Source organism: Corvus kubaryi, unplaced genomic scaffold (genome assembly GCF_017639235.1).
Source record: "Corvus kubaryi isolate FWS band 111438036 unplaced genomic scaffold, C.kubaryi_AGA036_p1.0 72, whole genome shotgun sequence".
NCBI lineage: Eukaryota > Metazoa > Chordata > Aves > Passeriformes > Corvidae > Corvus > Corvus kubaryi.
The window spans coordinates 4,017,066-4,031,553 of NW_024582060.1; the positions used below are offsets into that span (position 1 = coordinate 4,017,066).

The 14,488-nt window shown below is 37.6% G+C and overlaps 1 protein-coding gene across 3 annotated transcripts in view; it reads left to right on the forward strand.

Annotated features, from left to right (window-relative positions):
- PIK3C2G (phosphatidylinositol-4-phosphate 3-kinase catalytic subunit type 2 gamma) overlaps positions 1-14,488 on the forward strand; it is a 194,110-nt gene that overhangs the window by 113,827 nt on the left and 65,795 nt on the right. For all 3 annotated transcript variants that reach the window (XM_042050268.1, XM_042050269.1, XM_042050267.1), the window contains 4 exons: positions 2,005-2,097; positions 4,269-4,398; positions 6,373-6,509; positions 8,550-8,719. In XM_042050268.1, coding sequence (XP_041906202.1) covers positions 2,005-2,097; positions 4,269-4,398; positions 6,373-6,509; positions 8,550-8,719 — 530 coding nt within the window. The remainder of the gene's footprint in view (positions 1-2,004; positions 2,098-4,268; positions 4,399-6,372; positions 6,510-8,549; positions 8,720-14,488) is intronic.

Genomic DNA, 14,488 nt, shown 5'->3' on the forward strand with positions numbered 1-14,488 from the left:
TCAAACTCTGAGCAGCCCATTCCCAGCTCGGCTGCCCTGCCATGGTGGTGGGATTGGCAAGGGCACCTGGAAGCTGAGACCTGGCTCCCACCAGGTAGCCCTTGGTGACAGGATTTTTACCCATCCTCTCTCTCCCATGTCAGGTATGGCAGCAGCTGAAAGTCTAGAGCCAGCTGTCTGTTTGCTGAGCTGAGACTCAGGGTGTGACTGAGAATTGCTAAAATACCAAATATTCACACTAGCTTACCTGTATCTACGACTCCTGTTAAAAATGACTTAAGGATAAAGGGAACAGCAATGCTCTTCACTGTTACTTGCCTTGACTTTGACCACAATACTAAGGTTCACTTATTCATTGTTCAAAAATGTTTTCATAAACAACATAATGCCAGGAATGAGCTGTTTCGTCTCTGGAGAAGGAAAATCTATCCATCATGAAGGAAAAACTGAACATGAACAGCTATATATATTACCAGTTATAGCTGCCTAATTACAGCAATTTGTGCTCTGTTTTTGTTCTCTGGGTCATTATCCATAGTGGACCTGATTCTAAGAGGTGCTGATCCCTTCAATTGCCTCTGACCTGTGTTTCTCCTAGTAATTGCTATTCTGCCTTGATCTGGCTGAGAACAGAGGTCTTCCAGCACCCCACAGAGTTGGGAAAATTGTGTGTGATACAAGTCAGAAGGATTTGAAGCCTGCTGCTTCTCCCTGCTTTCAGGCTTTTGGCAATAATGACTAATGGAAAGGTATCTCACTGTAAAGTCGTGCTATTTATACTGCACCAGCTTGGCTGGACAGACACAAAAATGTTTAAATGTAATATCTGAAGAGGGACTTTTTTCATTTTTCTTAGATCATCATAGGACATTATCTTTCTATAAATACATGTAGTTTCTTGATTGAGCTGTACGTCAGTATAATCATGCAAATTAGAACTTTGAAGTGCTTATAATTACCTAAATTTAATTCATTTTGGTGCCATCTATTGATTTTACCAATAGCAAGCCCTGCTCTCAGCTCTATCAGAGTCGCATTATCTCACAGGAGTCTTTCAAGCACTCACTGAGACATTTCAATTGGCAAAATTCCATGGGGGGTCGGGATCTCGTCGCTGATAATGGCTCTGGCCCGTCTCAGAGGTCTGGGGTGGCTGAGACAATATTTGCACGCTTGTGCCATGCTTTGAGGTGTTAAGATGAAAAGCAGCAGACAGCTGTGTCTGGTGGTGGTGGAGCTCAAATTAGCCTCCCTTACACTCTGCCCTGTAAGGCCAGCAGCAGCTCTTGTGGGGTGCTCATTATTTCCAGAAACCAAACCTTTAATTTACCGTTGTCTTTTGCTGGTGCTGAGGGGTTTCCCCGCCACCCTCCTTGGATGTTTTTAATGAGGATAATAATACCACCCAAAACTCTCACAGGATTTGCAGTGCTTGGCTCATTAATGCTCTTTGAACCCCTTTGAGATCTTCAGGTGGAAGAAGCTGTAGAGCATGAAAGTCAGAGTTTGTGTTTAATTAAGATAAATTCTACATAAAATAGAGCATGATTTTCAAAATTTCCTGTATCCTCAGCCAGAGTGAGGTCATCAAAGAGATTGGCAGGTTCCTGACTGGGCATGGCTGGTTTTTTTCCAGAAAATAATAGGACCAAAAGCTTTTCAATGCTTTAAGACTCATTAGATCAGTCTTATATAATTCATCCTCTCACTTCCAGCCAAAGCTTATCGTTGATAGGCCTGGGTGAAAATGAAAAACAATTAGCATCTAAAATATTATCTGTTCCTATGGTCTGATATTTCAGTGAAGCAGATTGTCTGGAGAAAAGAATTTCTTATTTTTCAGACCCAGTGAAACAGTCAATAATATCAAGAATAATTTATTTTTGTTGCCACTGCCACTGAGCAGTGTTTAAAGCTGGAATCCTTTTCAGAGGTATTGTACTGGCCTGGTGTTTTGTATATGTGACATGTTGTTCTTCTGTCTCATCCTTCTTTCCCCTGCAGTCATGTTCTTATTTTACATCCAATGCTTTTCCATTAAAAATCTCCTTCATCAATGTGAATGCTCCAAGTGGAAACATCAATGTTATTTTTAAGGTATGTTCTTCCTCTAATCCTCAGGGCTTTTGGTATGGAAAATGATGATTTAAAATTCACCTAATTTATGTTTTAAACCTCGAGTCTGAGAATAGTTGATTTGGCTCTGCTGCTTGTTTACCCCTATTATTTTTGACACTAGAACTTTTAATGAATTATGTTGAGACAATACACTGAAGTGTCACCTTTTTGATCAACAGAGAATCAAACAACTTATGGCAGGTTTTTTTTTCCTTAGTGAAGACAACCAAACTGGAATATAAAGTTCGTATTTTAAACCTAGTTTATTAACGACATTGAAGTCAGAGGGTAAGTCACAGAGAAGAGATAGTTCAGAATGACTGAACCCTTCAGCTTTATCCATAAAAATCAAAATACTGGAGTGCTAGAGGCTCCATTTGCCACACAGACCTAATGCTGCCCCTATCAGCCAGCATGGGGGAATGGGCTGGAGGACGCATGCATGGAGGAAGGTGGAGGTGGAGGAGGGAGCAGAGGAGCTCTGTCTCTTTGGAGGAACTGACTCAAAATAAACTCTGCTTTATTTTGCAGTTGTCACCTAGAAAAGCTTCAGAGTTCAGAACAATCCATCCACAAAAGACAATACATGCATTTTAAAGTTAGTTCTCTTTCAAAAGAGCAAAAGTCTTCCCTAAAAGTGGATATTGGTTTTAGAGAAGAGCACAAGTTTATAAAATGGCTGATGGATGCAAAATAGTTGGTTGGCAATAGCATTCTTAGATCTTTTGCAGAATCATTTTCCAAATGAGAAATCTAAAAAATTGATGTAAATAAATTAAAAAAAAAAAAATAGATTCTGTGCTGTCTTAAATTAAATTGCCCTTTAGAGCAGCTGTGACTCTCAGAAATAGAAGTATGCTTTCCAGGCCTGCTAAGGAGAGAAATTAGCAATTTTTTCTGAACATTTAGAAACCTGGTTCATATGCTGTTTCATCTGAGAATCAGTGCTAAATAGTAGGTTCCTACCTACTTCAGCAAATACCTGCTCATGGGGCTTTTAAACAATTGTGTTGTTTCTACTCAGACAATATTTTTCCTACCTAGCAATGTTCAGCAATCAACTCATCGTCCAGTTGCTGTAGAGTTATTATAGCTGCTGTCACCTTCTCCTGTCAGCAAAACATTGTGTTAAAATACCTTTTATTTGTACTAGAGTTGTATTGCTTATTCATGACAGATAACTCATACATTAGTGATAAGCACAATAAATGATAAGGGTATCTTACTGAATTTCTTCTGACTGTATATGGGACGGAAGGTAAGTAGAGAGAATAAGATTATTTTGCAATTTTAGGTACTAAGAAGAATTAATTGGAGTCAAGATTACCTTTCGATGAGAGAAAAATAGATTCAGATATTTTGTCTATTTAAGATGAGTTTATGTCTCCTCAAGTACTCATTTCCTGGCAGTAAGTGTCTGTAGATTGGAATGCTTGTATAAAAAGGATGTGATGAAGGAATAAAGCACTTAAAATACATGTAAAAGTTATATATTTTACATGGAGTGGGATGGGGGGAAACAAAAAATCAGGGCTGTTGTTTTCACAGGCCATTTACTCAGCCATGGTTGAAAATAATCTCTTCATTAATTCTTGTGGCTACAATTAAAGCCCCATTTCACTGAGATTATTGTTTGACTAACTCCATGGGGAGAGGGTCATCACTGCATCACTGCTTGGAACTGAAGATGAATCATGTTATGGATAAAATGTAAATTTGTGATAAAATTCCCTTGCAAATACCGAGTTGTGAGGCTTAAGGTTGGACAAACACCGTCATTTGTGAAAAGGGATCTAGCATTAGGTAGACTTTAAAATGTAAATTTAAAATGTAAAATTAGGATCCTATCTCCGGATTAAATTTTCAAACTCTAATAATTACATAGGAATAATAAGCAGAAGGGCTGCAGTTAAGCAGGGATCATTTGTTACCATCTCAGTGGCTGCCCAAATTGTTCCTGTCTGTGTGTGCCATCTACTCTGTCCTCTTCTGATGCAGAAAGGTAAGTAGGAACTTTGAAGGCAAACAAGACATAGTTACTGTGAAATGAATGTAGCTGTTTTGGTGGGCAAAAAAGTCCCAGTTAAAAAGGACATTATTTCTGTCTGGTATTGAAGGAGAAAGCTGAATTTCATGTGCAATTTTCACAGATAGGTGATGATCTACGTCAAGATATGTTGGTTCTGCAAATTATTCGAGTGATGGACAGCATTTGGCTCCAAGAAGGACTGGATATGCAAATGATCATTTATAGGTGTTTATCTACAGGGAAAGGACAAGGTTAGTCTCAAATTATGAAAGGAACTTGTATCACATTATTCATATTTCATGTAAACAGTGGTATATAAAATTTATTTATTCTGCCTCCCTAGAACTCATTGGATTTTGTAGCAACTTAGGCTAGAATTTTCCAAAAGCCTCAACACTGGCAGCTTGCAAAATATTCATAAATTCACATATCAAAAAGAGGGCTTTGGAGAAAATTGGCCGTAGCTACTGAAGTTTTAATCCAGTGTAGTCCTGCATAGATGCTTAAATGAGCCTAGATGCATGTGACTACAGAAAGTACCTGCAGACAAGTGATGACAGCTTTGTGCTGTTGATTTTGAAATATTATTCTTGTGATTTATGTTGCTTAGGACAGGCCTGACTCATCTGAAAGCTCCATTTCTCTCTTTTATGGTTGTTACAGCAGAGCTGTAGCAGGGATACCAATTGCTTGCTATAGAAATCTGCTGACAGCAGTAAGCTGGCTATATTTCCCTGACCAAATCTTCTACTGGAAATAATCCTAGCTCAAATAGAAGGCTGATGTATCCAGATTACCTGCTGTACAAAAGCTATTAAAATACAAAAATAAAAAGAAAATCATTGCTTTCTGAGCCACAAAGTGAACATGAGAGAGGAGGAATGATCTAAAGGAACTAAGAGAAAGTATAGATGAGTTCAGGCACAAGGCATGTGGTTGTGGTGACCTGGAAAAAACTCCTCCCTTCTTTGTAGATGGAAGTCAAAGCTTGAAAGCTTCTGCTTCAAAGGCAGATAACACAAGAATACTATTTCTGGATGTGACATTATATATAGACCCTTTTATATACTAACGGTTAATTTGGTGTTTGCCAAGAGAGATACAGGGATCATCTGCAAATAATATTCTCTCCCTGACAGTCTCCTCCTTTCAGCATCATAGCAGCAAAAGCTTCTCAGTGGTTCACAGTTTTTCCAGATGTCTTTCCTTATGATCACTGTTAATATAATTAATTTACAGTTAATAATTCAGGATAAAGGACCAAGTGACATGCCTTTGGTCACATAGGACACATGCTTAGGAAGCTTTGGGTACACAGGCTTTCCAAGTCCTAGGCCACACTTTCCACACAAGGGGGGTAGGAGATGGTAATTTCATGGCCATGCAAACACAGAAATCACTTTTCACAGAAATTCAGTGAAAACTGAATAAAGCACTGGTAGAATTCCTCTTTCCAGGGATGGTGAAGTAGAGGAGCCTGTCACCAAGTAAAAGTCTTAGAGAAAGTCCTCCCTGTAATGCAGAGTAGCAGGGTGACGTGCCAGGGGACCACACATGGGGACAGGCACAGAAGGCTGGAAAGCCAGGTCTCAGTACCAAAAAAAAGAATTAAGTGCATGCAGTAGAGACAGAGGATTCAAGTGAAGCATTGCAGAGTGCTTGGCTTCTCTCTGCACTTCAGAGTCTCAGTGCACGACATGCTAGATCAGACTAATTCCTGCTATCCAGTACCCTTTCTCCAAGCTCTGATCAGCAGCACATACTGCAGAATAATTTCTGCACCTTTCTAGGCAATAAATACATATGAAACAACTTTGTATATAATAGTAAATATCTGATCCTACTTTTTCATTTTTTTCGTTTTGTACATATTGTACCCACTTTGAATCTTGTTAAATTGTTCACCTTGTTGGTGCTTTGAGGCAGTTATATCCACAATATTGTTATTGATGATTTTATTTCTCCTTCACAGAACTGCCCCTTTCCACTCAGTGCCCTTTAATTTCCACAGAGCAAGAGTAAAACAATACTGATTTATGTTTTCTGTTGCATTCATTATGTATAATATATAATAATATATTTATAATATATATAATTATAAGCTTTTAGCTATGTATTTTTTTTTTCTGCATGGAATGATCAAACAACAGGCAATATGCATTGATTGTCTCACTATGTTTTTAAAGTTGAGGATTTCTCATACAAACTCTTTTCCATCTGATTAGGACTGGTGCAGATGGTGCCAGATGCTACCACACTAGCGAAGATCCACAGGGAGTCTGGACTGATAGGACCACTGAAAGAAAACACAATTAAGAAATGGTTTCACCATCACCATCCTCTTGAATCAAGTTACCAAGAGGTAACATCATAATGAAGCTTATTACACATTTCATGCTATGCCATGGGGAAATAAAAGAACCAAATTACAGTAGGCAGCAAAAACGAGTGGCTCAGACATGAGACAAACAAGTCACATGCAGAGAAACCAGGGAATCCACTTAAACCCCACTCTCTTTCTAAGGAAATGCTGCTTTTTATCAGGTGCACAGTATTACGTTTTCTATAAAAATGTGTCATAGAGATGTTTTGAAATTTAGTAGTAAAGTGCAGAGAAATTGAAATAGAAATTGTCTTGAACTCAGAAAAAAAATTATTTTTTAGGTCAGCTCTTTAAATTCTTTATTTTATATGAACCATATAAAGTCTTGGCAGATGTCCTGTGTTTGGGGATGAAATGCCAATACCCACCGTTTCAGAAAGCTGTTTTATCAGAAATAAATGCAGAAGATCTTGCTTTTCATACCACATGTTCTCATGGGATCCCATGCAAGGCATCTAATTTTATGAAACTATATGTTATGCATGAGCCAAATAATTGGAAATTTTATTTATGGAAGGTTTTCCAAGGAAATCTTTCTATCAGTTCCATGTTGGGTAAGCTTGTTTTGAGGCCCCTGAAAAATTTTTCAATTTTTGTGTTTCTGGGACAATTTTTATAATCCTTTTTCCATGCAAATGATAAATTAGTGGCCAAAATTTTAAAATTAAAGGAGTGCTTTGAGTGTTTACCACTCTGAGAATGAAATGCTTTTATAGCAGTTTGTTGGTAGATGTGTAGTATAACTATGTTTGGTAAACTTTAGTAATTTTGTCATTATTCCACAGGCATTTTTTCATCCACATTTTGAGTAAGAATACTTGAATTCCTCATATATCATTTGGTTCAATTAAACAGGACCAATCTGTGTAGAATGGTTCTTTTAAAAGTTTGTGTGTTCGCAGTTCTATGGTAGAAGGGTAGACAACATTCAATGCAAAAGTGAGGTACTGCTAATTATTGATTGAAAACTCAATTTCTTGCTGCTGCTGCTGTTTGGAAAAAGTACCATTAATGTGGAACAATTTAAAACCAATTCCTAACCAATTTCTTCCAATTTTTTAAGTATATAAAATGCAGTCAGATCTGATTGCATAGGGTATGCATACAATTACTCCTATGCATTTCCTTTGTGCTTGCTAGTGAATGAACCTTTCTCTTTTTCACTCCTTCATAATTTTTTACTCATACAGTACTGGATCTAAGGTGCTTAGAAAACTGGTGCAGAACAAGCTTTAACATCCTCATTTTACAGTTGGGTGAACAAAATCACTGCAAGCTTAAGTGTTTTACCCAAGGTTATCAAAGTGAGTGAGTAGCACAGTTAGACATAAAATTCAGCCAACTCTTGTGCTGTGGCCTAAGTCTGCACAGTGCTGCCATGCCATTGCAGGTGGCATCCTGCATCTGCAGGGAATTCCTGAAAGCCTAAATAATCATTTGCCTTGGCTAATGTAGGTTTTGGCCAAAAACATTAGGATCCAGATTCGGTTTGGGTTTCTGTGTTACATTGTACACATTGTGATTTAGATTCATGGGGCATGGACTGAGTTCTGGAGAAAAAAAATCGGTGTAGGTACAGAACGGTGCAGTGAATGTAAAACCACCTACATCCTTTACAAGGCAAAGGGTTAAATTTGTGGATTTTCAAATAATTTCCTAGCAGTTGTTTGTGAAATATACATGCAGAACATTGAACAGAAAATGCCAGCTTCCTGCCTGTTTTTCTTAGGCTCATTTCACCTTAAAGTTTTCTGTTGACTTCCAGGTATCTTTGGAACTCAAGCTCAAAACCTCATGCATAAAATTGCTCTCACACTGTAACTTTGAAAAGTTTGAGTGCCATTCTTATACCGTTCCTACTCAGACCTGTCTCATGAATCTCTCTTCAATATTACCTGTTAAAATTTTGCCAACAAGCACAGCATTTGTAGAGCTACTTTTCACTATGATTATTTTTATTAGCATCACAAACAAATACATCTGGATATTTCATGTAAGTGCTTTTGTTTTACTCACTAGGCAGTAAGGAATTTCTTTTACTCCTGTGCTGGCTGGTGTGTTGTTACCTTCATCCTGGGAGTCTGTGATCGACACAGTGACAACATAATGCTGACAAAAGCTGGACACATGTTCCACATAGATTTTGGAAAATTTTTGGGTCATGCACAGATGTTTGGAAGCATAAGAAGGTTGGTATCTTTAGTAAAACACACAGTAGACTTCAAAGCAGTGTTCTGAAATTTCACAGCCTTATCAACTCCCATAAAAAAAATACAAATGAGATTATGCTTTTTTTCTTCCTGTATTTTCCAAAACTTATTTTTGTTGTTTCTAGAAACTTCTAAAAAATGTAGGAAGGACTGGAAAAGGAATTAAAAGATGAGGAATTAAAAGTTGGAGATCCCTTTTCAGTGTAAAAGAAAAATGTAAATCCTTGTTTGGTCGGGAATTTGAATGATGCAGTTCAGTAGTGACCAGAATAGAAGACTGGCCTATGCCAGAAGAATTCTGATGTCCATTGCCTTTTTTTTCCTAGCAGAGGAGGCTTCCTAAAATGGATCCAAATCCATATATCTATCTGACAACTTTTTTTCCATATTCAGAGAAGGAACCAAATTTTCCAAATAGACATGGAGAATAATTAAATTATGCCTCTGTGGGTAAATTTGCAAACTTTTTCATTATCTTTTGAAGTTCCACATCAACCTACACTGAGCTAGGGGTTGTTTTGCAAATATCTGATTTACCTTTGCATGTGTGATGCAACTATGCCATGATAAGAATAAATAAAAGAGAGTGGTCATGTACCCAAGTTCCTAATGTGAACATACCCTGAAGGAATGAATTGAAATGGAATAAGGATAGGATAATGCCAGTATGTCCAAAACACAAAGGAGCTGTTATAGCAGAGTAAAGAATGGATGAATGATCCCTTTTAGTGACAAGATGAGTAGTGTATGTCTTTCCTCTATGTTTCCTAATAATTTCCAGAACAAGGATCAGAATTAAGTTTGAGCTAATTTTCTTCTTTTTTTTCTATTTTTTTTGGTGGGGTTTTTTTTTGTTTGTTTTTTGTTTTGTTTTGGTTTGGTTTTTTTGTTAAGCTGGCCTTTGCCTGCTCTAGACTACCTCAGTGTGTTAGACAGACATAACAGCATGGGAGCATTGACACGAGGGAAGCTGATGAGGATAATAAGTACTTCTAAGTCAGGCAGTCAAAAGATTTAGTTGCAGCACTTAGAATTATCATCCGTCATTCAAGATATGCACCCTTAATCCTACTTATTTGCTGTGGAAAGAATAAAGCAGAACAGAGTAATAAAAACATACTCGTGCACGCTCCTTGTCAAGTGCTGCATCCTTCTCTACAGCAAAGCTCCTATTGGAACCTAGCAGGAACTTCCTTGAGTAGCAATTTTACATAAGCAAAGAATTAGCTAGTTGAGTGAACAACTGGATGAAGCAAATATAAGAGGGGACACAGCAAACAAATTTAAGTAATGTAGTGGCAGTAATAGATATTAATGTTACTGTTTTACAGCTCGGTTATACTACACCTTCTTATTAAGTCCATGAAAACTTAAAATATAGTCACTTCCAAAACCAGCAGCCTCTTCTCCTGTTTCTCAATGCAGCATTTTGCTTTTAAACTACAGACTAAAATCACACATTTAGGACCTCCATTCATGGGCTGCCCTCATGATTCCTTAGGAAAATTGGGTCTCCCGCCTCAGAGCAGGTTGCAAACACCGTGGGGTAATCATTGTTTTCCTCAAGCTCCATGCAGCTGAGCAGACACAGCATTAATGAACTAGTGATACTGTATTAATGACTATTGTTCTTATGAGATGTGTGCACCTTCATGAAATGTAACACTATTTGGAACACAGGGATATCACATCTTTACACGTCACAAATTTCTGGTTCTCTCAAAATTTGAAGCTCTTGGTGCTGTTTGTGTCTACTCATTCCCACAGGGCAAGTCCTGAAACAGGTTTTGCCTCTGGTTTCTTTAACAGGTCTTATATTGTACTTGTATTTGAGTTCTTATTAGATTTTTACTTGAGTTTTTTGCACTCCCAGAATATCATACTCTAAAATAATGTTGAAAAAACAGCAGCATAATGCTACCAAACCTAAGAATTATTAAGTGATGACCCTTGGGGAGGTTGTACAGTAGTTATTCTACATACATCTCTGAGGTTCTACAGGAGCTTTAAAGAATGCAGAGCATGATGCAAATCCCTATACTTGGGATTGACACACATACAAACGTTTTTGTGTGAGTATAAAATGAAATCTGTGCAGATCAATGAAGGCTTACACGAAGGGAGTAAGTGTTTAAAGCAATCATTCCTTACAGAACTTTGCAAGCTGAGTGCCACAGTTGTCCATTTCCTGTTCTCAGGGAGTGCTTTTTGCCATCACAAAAACCTAATTCCTCATAAAACTTCCTGAGGATAGGTCCTCTGCAGTATCCTGCATGTGGAGTCCTTCTTCTGATGGAAGTGCAGTGCAAGGAGTGCTTTGGCAGCTCAGGGACTCACACACGTGGGCTGCAGCTCTTTCTGTCACATCCAATATGAGTCTTCGGAGAACCTTTCAAAGCTGACATGATTCATCCAGTCATGCTCACTTTTGCATTCCTGATTGGATAAGACCTTAAAAGGGGATTAGTAAACTTTTCTGATTCCTGCCCTCATCTTTAAATGATATCCAATAAATCTGCTGGGTTTTGATTCCAAGTCAAAAATCAGGTCTTCTTGATTTGAGGGAAGAGGAATCAGGAACTTTCTCTCTACATGTGCCTTCACAGTGAAGTAAATACTTTAAATAGTACTAATAACTTGTCTTTCCTTGGATCTAGAGCTAATATTTCAGAACTGTTGGAGGGAGACTTATGATATATCTAACCAATAGCATAATAAAAGAGCTTAGCAGAAGAATTGTTCCCAAAGTCCCATAGGGAACTTTCCTACTGAACCATGAGATTCCATTATCTCTTCTTTCTGTTGTTTTGTTTTTTTTTTTTAAAATATCACACTGAATGATATGTTTTATTAGCAGTAATAAAATGCTCCTTTCATTCTCTAACCCAGCCTCCACTTTTGACCCTGCATTCCCTAAAACAGGCAAGTCTGTAGGTACGCTTCAAACTGTATGAAGAAATATTTCTTGCTTAATTTCTTCATATAACTGTCTTATTCTTCATCTATTGAGTGTCCTGTGGTAATCATCTTAGACCCACTCCAACTTAAATAGGTGTAATGTTATCCAGATAATCATCCAGGACTAAATCAGTCACGCAGTGGTTTGGAAGAAGGAGTCTGGCTCATGGTTGTACCTGCCATGCTTCCCTTGCCTTTGTTTCCTTCCTTTCGGTTCTGACCAGCTCCTTTTGAACATTCCTTCCCCGGTGAATTAAGCAGTAAGAGATTTATTTAAATCCTGTGCTAACTCAACTAATCCAAAATTCAGCAGTCACATCCTCCCCACTTCCAGCACTGTCATCTATAATTTTTCAGTCAGTGTTGTGGAGTGTGAGACTTGGTGGCAAGACATGAAGTAGTGCAGCTCATGGCACACTCTAAATCCACCTTTTGATGACATCAGTGTCCATTCTTTTCTTTAAATATCCAGTCATCCTGATTACATCCAGCACTCACTGGCCTTTTCTCTTCCCTGATCTGAATCACAGAGACCCTCTTGTCTCTTTGCCAAACTAATCCTGGGTCTTGGCATGGTTTTCCCAGAATTTAAATCTGCTAAGCTGGTTTTCTTCTACAAAGTTAATTACTAGAGGCAGCCTAAGTATTCCATTGGGAAATTCCAGTTATTAGGGAAGTTTCAAAAATATGGGAAAATTATGTTTCCCACATTTTCTTCCTAGGTTGGTGTTTTATTATACTGAGAAGTATTTCAGAACATCTGAGTATATAGAAACGTAGAAGTGCCTCTTTTTATTTTTAAAGTTACACATTTCATTTTGAGTGTTAATAACCTAAAATATGTGTTACTGTCTCACTAGAAGTGTTTATTTAAAAAAAAAAGCTTTCATTTCAAGTATTTCTAAAACAAAAATGTTGGCATATGGACATGGAAAAATAAGTTGTATCTGCATTTTTTGACTGTATTGTACCTACATTTGTTCTCTTTTTTTCTAAAAAGAAGAAAAAAGAGGAAGAAAGAAGAATTTGAGAATTACACATTTTACTTTTTTTCTTTTTACCCTTTAAAAATTTTATTTATATTACTCATATAGAGTCTAAAACTTGAAAGTAAAACTTAAAAGTATAATCACTTGAAAGTAAAAACTTAAAAGTATAATCACTTTTTGTGTTCTAAATTTGTGCATGAAAACTTGAATCAACCTGAATTAGATGTTGAAAGATTTCATTAGGAATTTTCAGTATATCTCATTATGAATTCATACTCTGCAGTTTGTAGTTATTTTTCTGACATGATGGATCTGGGTTTATTCGTTTCTTTGAAATGGTAACTCCTAATTCTTTGTCACTATTCACTTTCAGCACTTCCTGCATGCCACCCTCCAAAAATCTCTGACTGAAACCCTGGAAAGATTTAATTTCATTATTTAAAGCACCTTAGTAGCCCAAATGATCTTAATAAGATTACACGGATGTTTAAAGACTGTCATACACGTAAAGAATAAAAGGGGAAATGCTCATAAAGACCTGTAGATGAAAGATTGTCATCTCCAAGGTGACAAGGCCTAAAAGGGCTTGAATTTATCAGGGAAGAAGTCCATCACTTTTGGAAGTCAGATGCCTCTAGTTGCCCCAAATTGAGCAGCAAAAGCACAAGCTGAGTCTGAGAACACATGAAGAGCACAAACTGCAGTCAGGGGGTTCAGATGCACTTCTGTTGTCTTTACCCTGAGGAGCAGGGGTTTATTCTTGCTGGCCTGGTGCTTTCTCTAATTATTGAACCTGGATCATAGTTTTCCCTTTTTCATTGTTTTTTGGTTTTTTTGTTTGTTAGTTTTTGGTTTTTTTGCAGTAATAACCTCTTGTGGAGGGAAATCAGCTAAACCTTCTTAAAATCAGAGTAAATTATGTTCACTGTCCACTTTGTACCTGCAGGCTTTTAGTTATCCTTTTCCAAATACTCAGTTAAGGGAGGCACTGTTTTTCCCATGGAGTGTCTGCGTGGATTTGACCGTGTCCAGTTCTGTTCATGCGAGAGCCTTGTTCTGCTGCACTGAGTTTCCTGGAACCCAGCTCTTGTCTGCTGCAACTCTCAGTATCCTTCTTGGCTTTTCCTTCACTCCTAGGGTGGCATAAAATGCTTTTCTGACTTCACTTTCTTGAAGGAGTTATCATGTATTCCTGTTAACAATCATGTGGGCCGGAGAAGTTGCCTGATGCTTCCAGAGCCATCAGCAGAATTCCCTCTGCTTTGGGAGATTGGCTACACATGAGGTATTTAAGTGACTTCCTATCAAGTTCCTCTCCTCTCTCCTTTTCCCTCCTTCTCATTCCATTAGCCACCCTGTGTTTTTTTGTAGGATATGGCTCTAGAGATCGGAAGTTTAACAATAAAACAGAAATAAAAGGGGGAAAAGACATCATGGTCACTGTCCATTTTGATTATGGTTTTATTTGTTATCCTTTTCAAAGTGTAACTGTTTATAGAGATGTGTATTTTCTCTTCCCTGCTCCCATCAGAAACATTGCATTTTATCATGCCTTTCTCTGAAAGCTTTCTGTACACACGTTTTTATGTTCGAGGGAGCTGTTCTCACACGCATTCAGATGTACATTTATATTCAGGGGAAGCTGTTCTCATACACAGTCAAGTATACATCAAGCACTTTTAAATTAATCTCTGTTTCTTGGTCTTCTATTTTTTTTTTTTTTTTTTGCTTGTTCTGCACACTACGCCTTTGTCCTTCATCCTTAACTGGAAAGCATACTGATATATTTAATTCATGTAGA